At 37.9% G+C, this 10,945-nt stretch overlaps 4 protein-coding genes across 7 annotated transcripts in view; 3 read left to right on the top strand and 1 right to left on the bottom strand.

Annotated features, from left to right (window-relative positions):
• The window catches only part of LOC104814461 (cationic amino acid transporter 7, chloroplastic-like), a 3,955-nt gene extending 2,655 nt beyond the window's left edge, over positions 1-1,300 (top strand). Inside the window, exons 5-6 of the mRNA XM_010542507.2 lie at positions 1-80; positions 680-1,300. The exon at positions 1-80 is cut by the window's left edge and continues 6 nt beyond it. Coding sequence (XP_010540809.1) covers positions 1-80; positions 680-1,254 — 655 coding nt within the window. The 3' untranslated portion in view covers positions 1,255-1,300. The remainder of the gene's footprint in view (positions 81-679) is intronic.
• A 101-nt stretch (positions 1,301-1,401) lies between these two features.
• On the bottom strand, positions 1,402-4,190 carry LOC104814459 (serine/threonine-protein kinase SAPK3-like). Of its 3 annotated transcripts, XM_010542505.1 has the most exons (9): positions 3,808-4,190; positions 3,630-3,705; positions 3,368-3,498; positions 3,073-3,249; positions 2,851-2,904; positions 2,664-2,756; positions 2,494-2,586; positions 1,847-2,050; positions 1,402-1,721 (listed from the first exon to the last, which is right to left on the bottom strand). In XM_010542505.1, the coding sequence occupies exons 3-9, from the start codon at positions 3,485-3,487 to the stop codon at positions 1,536-1,538; spliced, it is 927 nt and encodes a 308-aa protein (XP_010540807.1). In that variant the 5' UTR covers positions 3,488-3,498; positions 3,630-3,705; positions 3,808-4,190; the 3' UTR covers positions 1,402-1,535. The 3 variants fall into 3 exon arrangements, with proteins under 3 accessions (XP_010540807.1, XP_010540806.1, XP_010540808.1); XM_010542504.2 differs by lacking the exon at positions 3,630-3,705; XM_010542506.1 differs by lacking the exon at positions 3,630-3,705 and having other exon boundaries at positions 3,368-3,490.
• A 1,074-nt stretch (positions 4,191-5,264) lies between these two features.
• Positions 5,265-9,332, top strand: LOC104814458 (decapping nuclease DXO homolog, chloroplastic-like). Its single transcript, XM_010542503.1, has 13 exons — positions 5,265-5,767; positions 6,280-6,506; positions 6,606-6,671; positions 6,757-6,835; positions 6,942-7,021; positions 7,123-7,146; positions 7,242-7,366; positions 7,467-7,683; positions 7,776-7,829; positions 7,943-7,989; positions 8,067-8,151; positions 8,667-8,730; positions 8,817-9,332. The coding sequence occupies exons 1-13, from the start codon at positions 5,344-5,346 to the stop codon at positions 8,918-8,920; spliced, it is 1,596 nt and encodes a 531-aa protein (XP_010540805.1). The 5' UTR covers positions 5,265-5,343; the 3' UTR covers positions 8,921-9,332.
• Positions 9,333-10,741: 1,409 nt separating this feature from the next.
• Positions 10,742-10,945, top strand: part of LOC104814452 — a 3,717-nt gene continuing 3,513 nt past the window's right edge. The window contains exon 1 of one of the 2 annotated variants that reach the window (XM_019202601.1): positions 10,742-10,945. In XM_019202601.1, coding sequence (XP_019058146.1) covers positions 10,872-10,945 — 74 coding nt within the window. In that variant the 5' untranslated portion in view covers positions 10,742-10,871. The other variant, XM_010542491.2, reaches the window with a different exon arrangement.

The following is a 10,945-nucleotide window of genomic DNA, read 5'->3' as shown; positions in this document are numbered from 1 at the left end:
AAGAGCCAGGTTGGTCCCTTCCTGCCTCTCCACAGTTCATCCTTCCACCGGCACTCCCCTCAACGCCACTCTCTTTCTCGGTATAACCCTTCTTTCTTCCAATCTCAGAAAAAAAAAAATCAGAACAAATTTAATCTTAAAAGAAAATAAGATTTTAAATATATATATATATATATATGTATATATATATATAAGTGAAAACAAACCCTATAACCAAATCAAATTAAATTTACATAACCCATGCATCATATATTCTAATATCACGTTCAACGCATGCAACACTAATTTGTTGGTTCATTCAGGCAACACTAATTAATCGAGGTGAATCTTTTTAACAAAAAAACGGATTAGGTTTTTTAGGTATAAATGTTATTCACATAGTTAAATAAAAAGGATTAAATCAATACTAACCACGTATTGAAGAAGAAAAAATTGAAGCAAATGTTGTCTATGTTATTCATAATAAAGAGAATTACTTTTCTTAAATATAAGTGGAAACAAAGAACACTATAATTAAATCAAGTTTAATTTACATAATTGATTACATATATTCCCATATCATCCGACAGTAATCAAGGTGAAACCATGAACATAACAACACATTAATCTCTTTTGAGATTGTAGTTAACTTTAAGTTGCTGATCCAATTCATGTTGTTGTTGTTGTTGTTGTTTTTCAGGCCTTTGCACAGCTTCCATTGCGTTATTCACAGACCTCGAAATCGTAATGGAGCTGATCTCACTTGGAACGCTCTGCGTCTTCTACTTAGTCGCAAACGCCCTCATCTACCGCAAATACACTATCACCGCCCAAAACGCACCGTTTCATACCCTCTCGTTCCTCGCTCTTCTCTCACTTTCCGCCATTGCCTTCTCCGTCTGGTGGAAACTCAACAAACAGTGGTGGGGCCTGACGCTGTTCCCCGCGATCGCAATCGCAGCCACGGCGTTTTTCCAATATCACGCGTCCCGATCACCCACGCCAAATCCCGGCGCCTGGTCCGTGCCGCTAATGCCGTGGCCCGCCGCGATTTCGGCGTTCTTAAACGTGTTTCTGATGACGACGTTGAAGCCGCTGTCTTTCCAGCGATTCGCGATTTGGACGAGCTTGATAACGTTGTTCTACGCGTTGTACGGTGTTCACAGAACTTACGAGGCCGAGGAGATAGGGAGAGACGAGGAAGAACGTGTCGGGAACTCGACGGCGACACCGACCAAGTCGGATAACTTTATCCAGATGGTTCCATCCATCTGAATGTGAAAAAATTCGTGTTATTATATATAATTTATCACATGCATTCATCCATGGAACTTGAATGCTTCGAGAACAGAAGAAGAACTTGTTAGGTGGAGATATAATATATAAAGATGTACGTATGCATATAACTTATTATTCAAACACTGCAAAAAACGTTTAGGATAATTAGTTATCCATATATTGAATTTTCAAATAAACTTTACAAGTTGAGAATAAAAATTTATTTTCGGATTAAAAAAGAAGAGTAATTTCGGTTATTATTGTATAATTAAAAACCACTAATCATCGGCGAGGGCAGGAGACTGAGCTTCTTGTATTATACGCATAATCTCATCGACCGACTGAACGGTTTCCTCGTCCACCGATCCACCATTAATGTTGATTTTCTCGTCAAACTCCATTAGCTGTTTCGGCAATCCTTTCACAAACCATGCATGCTTCTTTATCTCCGGTATCGTGATCCTCTTCAAACACACACAAGAACAAGAACCATCGTCTTATTGATTAATGAATGAAATGATTTTCATATATAAAAATATATATATAAATAATTTGTGTGTGGAAAAGGGATTATTTTTGTCGTTGGTACCTTGGATGGATTAAGGACGAGAATGCGAGAGAGCAAGTGTTTGCATTCCGTTGAAACACGAATGTAATCGGGTATGGAATATTGGACAGCCATTATCCTCTTTATGGTTTTGCAGAAGTTTCTCGGCTCCTCAGCGTCCTCGAATGGATATGCTCCGACCAACATTACGTACAATGTCACGCCACACGACCACACATCCGCCACCTACGTACGTACCACACGTACGTGTATATATATACACACACACGTATCGATTGATTCTAAAGATTAAAAGATACCCTTTACATGACATGTTAAAAAGGTGTATCTTCAGGACTAAACGTCATTCTACTTCTTAAATGAAAAAATGTGTCTAGTAATTTTAGTAATCGGGTTCCGACCATTGGTAAAGTCGAATAATACGTTATGCTAACCGAAGTTTATCGATTATAAAATGGGTGTGATTTCGAATCCTAATCGTTTCACAGATTTGACCCTAATTTATGATATGGTACCACAAAACCAAAATCTAAATCTCATTTCCGTTTATATATATGAGATATTTTCAGATACATTAGCGTTTAATGTTTGGAATATTCGTGCATAGAAATTATATATTAGGGTTTGCATTATATATGCGTTCGGAACGAGAACGGAGGAGTACCTACCTTCCCATCGTATTCTTTTCGGGACAGGACTTCGGGAGCCACGTAAGCTGGTGTCCCGACCGCTGAGTTCGGTTTCGAATGCAGCAAACCAGACTGTGAAATTACAAACCATATATTATAAAGTTTTTTTATATTAAATATATTCGATGTATCTATTATTGTGCATAAACCTTAGAGTAACCAAAGTCGGAGATTTTGAGACGAGGGTTGGGGCTCCCGTCCAACAGAATATTCTCCGATTTCAAGTCCCTGTGGCAAATTTCCTGACAAAACAGCCCCAATAATCACATAATCACAGCAACGCATTCTATAATCTATACACGATTTTATATTATTTGTATATATATATATATATACCTTTAAGTGGCAATAACTGACTCCAGATATAAGCTGTCGGAAAAAATATCTAGCCTGCCACCATTCACCATAACAAGACAACATATATATATCCGCTTTAATCCAAATTGGCTCGGTATCATTTGAACAACAAGATAAATTTCAACATATAAAAATTGTTTCTGTTAATTTTTAAATAGAATTTAATAATAATAAAAAAACAGAAAAGAAAAGAAAAGGGACCTCGTCTTCGCTGAAGCGGCCGGCAGTGCAGATACGGTCGAAAAGTTCACCACCGGCGGCGTATTCCATGACAATGGCTAAGTGGGTCGGCGTCAAGAACACCTTTGTAAACTTTATAATATTCTCATGCACCAGAGACCGGTGGTTGATTATCTCACGCTGCACATTCGCCTCTATCTGAAACACATCGATCTTTCATTGATTGAACCCACAATATATAATAACATACTAATCTTCCAAAAAATACATACATGTATATAGTTTTGGATTCTTTTAATTTTAAAAATGGCTAAACCTTGTTGCCACGTTCAATGTACTTGATGGCGACAAGTTCCTTGGTGAGCTTGTGCTGGGCAAGCTTCGTCACTCCAAAGTTACCCGAACCAAGCACTTTCATCTCCTTGTACTCCTCCATCCCCTTTTTCCCTTTCGGCAAAAAAAAAAAAGTCAACTCAAACTCAACCCGGAAAGCGGAGTTAGGACAGACCGGCAGAGGGTGCAGTTCAACTCCGACTAAAGGGTAGATTTTGATTAGGGTCGAGGATTTAGGACAATACAGAGAAACAAGAAACTCAAACAAGGCCAAGGAATCAGATTCAAAAACAGAGTTTTCTCTGAGCAAAGTGTGAAGACCTATATAAGGAAACAATATGAGAAAAAATGGATCAAGACCGGGAATTTCGGGAACAAATCAGAGATAAGAAACAGCAGAGGAAGACAAGAACTGAAGATTACCCGACAACCAGTAGAAGCAGCCTCTGATTATGATCTGTTTGGCCTTTGATCACGAGATTTATCAACTCTTTTCAAGTCTTAAAACAGACAAATTATCCCTTTTTTTTTATAGATTATAGACGTAAATAATTGAGTTCTATAAACACCCCCCAAAAAAAAAAAGATTCTTTTTTCCTGGTTCCCAAAAAGGGTCTTGCTTGGAAGTAGTAATATATGGAGGAGGTTAACAAGGTGGACGGCGCAGGATAAGCTCATCTGGCATCCAAGTGGCAAATAATTAAGTATCATCACATAACAAAAAAAGCTTGATTCGAGTGTCCTCTCTGCAATAAAGCGATCATTCTTAAACCTTCATAAAATCAGCTCATAATCCCGACACCAGAGAAGGAACAAAAGAAATGAAAACTTTCGGCTAATGCTAAAATGCGCTTGGTGGGTCCAGAGAGTCATAAGTTACTATATGTATATAATGGTAGAATGTTTCCTTTCTCTTAATATTTATGACTATTCACTCTCTCTCAAGTTCGTCGCTTACACGCGCTCTCCGAGGGTAGAAAATCGTAACTAGTTCCAGTACCATCGGGATCGGGATATGCTCTTAATATATATTACTTGTAACAATTATATCAAGTTTAATTTGCTTATTTTTTTTTATTTATTAAAAACCTTCCATTTTACCTCGAAGCACATATTATAAGAAGTACCAAACTATTATCCATACAATAATTACGTTAAAATAATCCCTCGCTTGCTGTCGGTCACCTACGTACCTAACGCGTTACAACTTTTTTTTTATACATATCATGTGATTTGTAGTTATGGATCCAATAATAGCCATAGTTTAAGTGTACTAATCTAATTCTTTAATCATATGATGTAATATTTCAATTGGTATCCGATCTAAAATTCAATACTATTTATTTAATGCCAAACAAGTCTTACTAACTCTAGTGACCGATCATTAATTTATGAATACGTTTTTGACATAAGGTGATTTACTCGTTATATTTAGGGTTTATGTCATTGTAAATGAGTTTATAATTTCAAGGCATCTTTGCATGGTTTGTCTTACATGTATTTATTTTCTAAAGGGATTGGTGAGATGGTGACTCAATCTAATTTAATTAGTGCATATATTTTATTTTTATTTTTATCGAGTATTATTCTTTCGTAGAACATTAAATTTACAGTGAATATATAAAAAATATATTCCGTATCATCGTTATAAATAAATCTTTAAGAAAATAAAAACTAGCTCTCTGAATACAATTAAAAATCCAAATCTTTGTTGGGTTGAATAGTACGTGGGCCGTGGCGTGGATGTGGATCCAAGATCTGTTATTATTAATAAGTTCGAGCTCCAAATAGATTAAACCGGTTTCGGTACGACAGACCCGAACCGGTTTATTGTTTTTTTTTTTGCTAGTCGGGGGGTTTCCTTCTTCTTCTTCTGCTGCTGTTGCTGCTGCTGCTTTCGGAGAATCGCCGAGGTACAACGCCCGACCGCCTGACCTTTTTTTTTTTGTTTATGCCAAGATGAACATGGTCGAATTGTTCGGCGAGGATTCCGATGGAGGCCAGGGTTCTCGCGATTCTGGTTCCCGATCGAGTTCCTCTTCTTCTTCGTCTTCCTCCTCCACCGCTACTTCGTCGTCGTCTTCCTCCAGCGGAAGCGGCGGCGGCGGCGGCGGCGGCGGAGGAAGTAGTGGAGAAGGCGGAGATTCCAGTAGCGTGAGTGTGAGTGCGAGCAGTGGAAGAAGACCCGATGGGAATGATGGAGGCGGAGGCGAAGAAGAGGTGGATGAAGAAGTAGAGAGCCATGGCAATAACGCTGGTAATATCTATGGTCAGGGCTTCTATGAGGACGGGAATGAAGAGGAGGAAGAAGAGAAGGATCTCTTTGGCTCTGACAATGAAGTTTACTGGAATACACCTGCGACGAGCCCATACCCTATTCCTGGTAACTTCAATTTCCTATTTGTTGTGTTGGAATCGTTCTATGATTGATATGAAAAATTTGTTCACAGTTTACCAGAATTCGCATTGCGTCGATTGTTTTCTCGCAAATGTGTATCGGAATTTGATATAATTTTGCAACTGGCAGAGTAGAATTTTCATGTTTCATTCAATGGATAGTATACAATTGAAGTGCCTGTTCTGACCGTCGTTTCTTTCTGTCTCCTGGGCAATGAAGATTACTGTCGGGACTGCGCATTATCTGTCAGTTCAGCTTCTGTATGAAACCATATATCATTGTCTTTGCTGTTTGTGGATTTAGTCTGTCTGCAAAGCAGGCTTAGCATGTTTTAGAATTCCCTGTTTCATAAGATACGTAGAACGTGACATTCTGATACAGTTTCTGTCTCTTTCGTTGCTCATTTTGTTACCACAATGGGTCGTTTGAAAGATTTTACCCTTCTGTTTGTCTAGATATTCAGTGCTTTATGATATATATACGCATTTTGTTGCTAGTGTTACCACCGGCCATACGCAATAATCAGCATCAAGGAGGTAGAGGAGGCTTTGGGCGTGGCCGTGGAATTCTTCCTCGACCTGGACCTTATCCTCCTAGACAGGGCTATGGTTATGGTTACGGCTTGAGATTTGCAAATGGGAATCGCGATGATCGGTTTGTGTCCGAGTTAAAACTTAACAAAAGCACAGAAACTTTGTCCAGAAAAGCTACCGTCTTCCAGGAGGTAACGTGGTCTTTCTCACTTTCTTTCTGGCGTAGCTCATTATGATCCTTTCACATTTAAAATCATACTTTTCCTGAATTTCCTTTTATTATTCGCCAGCCATGCGAAATTGCTAGTTATAGTCGAGCAGAAGGTGGGGAAGTCTACTTTGATGAGCGGAGCTTGGTAAGTCTACTCATCAGTTTCACGTATTTACTGGGTATAACTCGCTTTTCTAGCCTTTTTACGCAATTTATTTTCCTCTCTCTAGAGACTTTTTAACCGGTCCATCCCCGACCACATTGGAGCTGATTTGAATCAAGGGTTTGATTCTTTCACCGAAAAAATAGGTAACTGCATTTAACATTTGGTTTTATAACTTTTATTACATGTCTCTTAGCTATTTGTGCCGAGACTGATTTGGTATGGCAACCCTTTATCTTTACTTTGAATCAGAACAGGGTTCTCGGGAATTTGGTGACCTACTAGCTTGTACAAGAGCGAAAAACCTTCCTCTGGGAAACATTCATTTTGTGGTACACAAGCCATATCCATTTAAAATACTTAGAGCTCTACTTTTCAATTGTTAAGATATTATCTGAGCTTTCTGGTTTTAACTTTTTTTTTCTTTAAACAGACATTTGCTGACTGCCTGAAGAAGGTAACGTTTGCCTAAAAAAACTGTCCTTTCGATGAAAGCCTTTGTTTTTTCCTTAGATCTTTTTCTTTCTGCTTCCTTATTTTTTCCCCTCTTAGATAATGGCTACTGCTTATATCCGGCATGAGCCATGGGAAATGGGGGTGCATAAGCGGAATGGTGTGGTTTATGTGGAAGAGCATAAACTACCAGAGCGACCACAGAGTGAATTGGACCGCCGCATGTATTATTTCTCAAACTCCTGTTCGAGAAAGAAAAATAATGCTGAACTATTATTAGTCTTAAATTCATCTTTCTTTTTTTTGCTTATGTTTATTGTTTAGACGTTACTGGGGGTATTGCTTTGAGGCCCTAGCTGTGGAAGACCCAGGAAGAGCTGATGGTCAAGAAATAAGCCATGTTGATGCCAATCTCGAATATTGTGCTGTTATCAAAACTAAATTGGGTGCTCATCGTATTCTTATGGGGGTGCAAATGGATTGTTGTGACTCAACTGATGAAGGCAGGAGATTTTATGTTGACCTTAAAACCGCTCGTCAGGTTTTGCGCTGAAACCCATTTCATGTTTTCAGAGAAAAGCTGTGCCTATTCATACCCATTTCATTTACGCATTCATGTCCACTAATCTGCAGTTGGAGCATCGGACAGTGGAAAGATTTGAGAGAGAAGAGCTGCTAAAATATTGGGTATGTAAATGCCAAATATATGGTACAGAGATATATTTTTATTTCCTTTAAATTGTTATCAGCGTTTTAATGTTATGACACAATATGTTTTGGGATGTTTTACACCGCTTCAGATTCATGCATTTCTAACCGGGATTCCCTATATTGTTGTCGGATATAGGTAACACTTCACTGGCTGGGTTTTTGTTTGTGCATTAGCACATTCCACTATGTTTTCACGGTCTTCTATTGAAACAGGGATGACAGAGGTGTTCTGGTCGATACAGAAAGATTAAGGACAAAAGACATAACGCAGAGAGTGAAAATGAACAACTATTGGCAGGTAAGTTAATCTGTGCTTGAAGTTGCATGAACATTAAAAAGCCTTATTTACCATTAAATAACCTTTTTTTTCGTAAAACCCTCGATATTAGCGAATATAGCCTCCAACTCGTGCATGGCACGTAATCTCGGATTTCCGTTTCAGAATAAACACATGGCCTTTTTCTTTTTACGATAACCCGACTACTTTCAACTGCTAATCTTCTGTTGAGGACTTGGGAAAACCGTATGTGTCATTGAATATAACTTACATACCATGTATGTCAGCCAAACCTATAGTTAGAATTAGAAATCCATCTATGCCCAGATCAAACATGATCCTATATATGACTAGAATGGAAGTTTCTGTTTCTTTTTTAAGACCAAATAGATATATCACAGCCTGTCTCCTCATGAACGAACCAGCCGGAAAATCATGGAATAAGTAACTGCATGCACTTATTCATGAACTTTATGAATGGAATTCACGATCTCCATAGTGATATATCTAAATCCGTATCTTACGGTAAATGGTAGGGAGGTGTTTGTCTGGCATTTGCGGACGAGGTCTTATGTTGGCTTTATGGAACAGTCAAAGAAAGTAAGCTTCTTGTTCCTGTTTGTTTTTCCCCCCTTACATCATCATCGTCTGTTATCAAATTACTCATTTCGTTCATCTGTTTCCAGATCAAGATTACATCCTGCAGTTCACTTCACCGTTCATGCGTCTGGAACTCCTTCAAGCTCAGTCTTGCCCTGAAGTCATCACCAGCCATGTCGCCCAACTGTAACACTCAACAAAGCAGTGTTCAAAGGTTGGCAGAAAAAAAACATTAGGTATACATATATTTTACTTTACAATAAGATCAAGATTCATTAGTTTCTTGATACCCCCTCTCTCGGGATCCACCGAAAACATTAGGAAAAAAAAACATGATTTTTATGTCCACAAATAATCTACCTTCCCCTGTTGCTCCCTTGGTTTAAGAAAAGAGGAGGAGGTTGTGATTTCATTATGAAGGGGGTAAGGTCATTGTTTCCAGTTTTGAGCTTCTGGGAAAATTTTCTTGACCTAATCTCTCTCTGTGTTGTAACCTTGGTACTATAATACTAGAGTAGGGAGAGAGAGGATATATGATCTTTTCTACATGTGCTAAACTTGTAAAAGTATAATGGGCATTGCAGTTTACATGGTTTCCTTTACCGATTATTGTTATGATCAAAACCCTAATCTGTCATGTTGTGTATTTTGTTTCCCAAGTGATGGATGGTAAGGTATTTGGTTACGTTCGAATTCGATTATTTCGGATTTAGAATTTTTATAATGAATTTGGTTCTGTTTTATTCTAGTTTGGGTTCAATTTTTATTGATAAAATTATTCATTTTACATGGAAATCTTCGGGTTTTCAGTTGTTTTTTTTTTATAGTTCGTTATTTCGATTTTAATAAAATTATAACCATTTTGGATATATATTAATCTGGATTATGATGGATGGATGCAAAGTGATGGTGTGTGGGGTTGGATTTATATTCACTCAGAATAAGGCCATGCAAAAGGATAAGAGTTTACACACACACACACACCCTCACCGGATAAGAGCAGCGTTCCATAAACAAGGTAAACAGATAAAAGCGATGACATGACATGCATCTTTGTCATAAGCTGAATCTGATCTTCGAAGAAGGGTTATGATGATGACATGGCAAACATGTACATTGATTAGACCATACATACATTCCGACCCTGTCACATCTAAATTGTTAAATCACACACACATAATCCCTACACAATCTGGGATTCTGTGAATCTGAATGTCTGATGATCGGTTCGCTTTCATCACATGTAAAGAAACGGTATCGTTTTAACGCATTTCTTCTTCCAAACGGAGAGTAATGACACGTGTCGGTAATCCCACAAGTTTTCCCGGACTTGGAGAGCAATGATTGCTGAATCGAAGCGCTTTCCGACCGCCAACCGGAGCTTTCGGTTTGTCTAGTTCCATCTCCCTGTCACTCCTCGTATTTACAATTATACCCCTAAATTTCGTTCGCTTTCCAAAGCGCCTATATATTTGACCCGGTACTTGCTAGTATAAACCATTATGTTTAATGGATGAATAATATTTTATTTCTTTACATTAGAAAGGCTCGTCATTGCTGGTAGACCCATATAATTGTACTTATCAATAAAATGCTTGAAATTATTAAGTCGTAGAGAATAAATAATTAAGTCTCTATCAACTAAACCGCCCGAATCTATAATAAAATTAAAAGCTTGTATATTTTTTTCCTAGTTTTCAATTATTCACAAATAAAATGATTTTGATATCTAAATAAATATCGTATATGTTTAAATATAACCGATACGATTAGAGGCTGTATTCGATATTCATCATATAAAACAAATTGTCAAATTGTCAAGAGAGAGAGACATTCTTTTGGCCATTTTTACTGAAAGTAGTAATTAAAAATGATTTGCAAAAAAAAAAAAAAAGAAAAGAAAAGGAAGAGTGACGTCCAAGAAAAAAAGGTTGAGTGGCATATCGGTAAATAGGGCAAAAAACGGGGACTATCTGTCGGGTCTGCAACTGAGCTTGTCTTCTTCATTTGTGAAAACTAGACGCAGTTTCAAGGGAGAACCAAATCAGAATCAGAGGCTTCTCTTATCTTATCGCAGAAAACCCTAATTCTTACGAGCCCTAATTTCCATCGCCATCCCTAATTCTCTTTTCTCTATGTAAATGCATCTGAAGAAATCAACTGTAGCAGAACGTCGATTTATCGGAAAGGAAGCCGCCGGTTGTTTCTCTTCCGA

Source organism: Tarenaya hassleriana, unplaced genomic scaffold (genome assembly GCF_000463585.1).
Source record: "Tarenaya hassleriana unplaced genomic scaffold, ASM46358v1 Cleome21, whole genome shotgun sequence".
NCBI classification, from domain to species: Eukaryota; Viridiplantae; Streptophyta; class Magnoliopsida; order Brassicales; family Cleomaceae; genus Tarenaya; species Tarenaya hassleriana.
The sequence above is the reverse complement of the archived record's forward strand: the minus strand, read 5'-3'. Positions and strand labels throughout refer to the sequence as shown.

Excerpts from the sequence above, each read along its gene's own strand:
- LOC104814459 (XM_010542505.1), bottom strand. The coding sequence starts at position 3,487 with ATGGAGGAGTACAAGGAGATGAAAGTGCTTGGTTCGGGTAACTTTGGA. Across the intron at positions 2,757-2,850 it reads TCAGTTATTGCCACTTAAAG|GAAATTTGCCACAGGGACTT; the intron begins GTATATATATAT and ends CTGTTTTGTCAG. Across the intron at positions 2,051-2,493 it reads GAAAAGAATACGATGGGAAG|GTGGCGGATGTGTGGTCGTG; the intron begins GTAGGTACTCCT and ends GTACGTACGTAG.
- LOC104814458 (XM_010542503.1), top strand. The coding sequence starts at position 5,344 with ATGAACATGGTCGAATTGTTCGGCGAGGATTCCGATGGAGGCCAGGGT. Across the intron at positions 5,768-6,279 it reads GAGCCCATACCCTATTCCTG|TGTTACCACCGGCCATACGC; the intron begins GTAACTTCAATT and ends TTTTGTTGCTAG. Across the intron at positions 6,507-6,605 it reads AAGCTACCGTCTTCCAGGAG|CCATGCGAAATTGCTAGTTA; the intron begins GTAACGTGGTCT and ends ATTATTCGCCAG.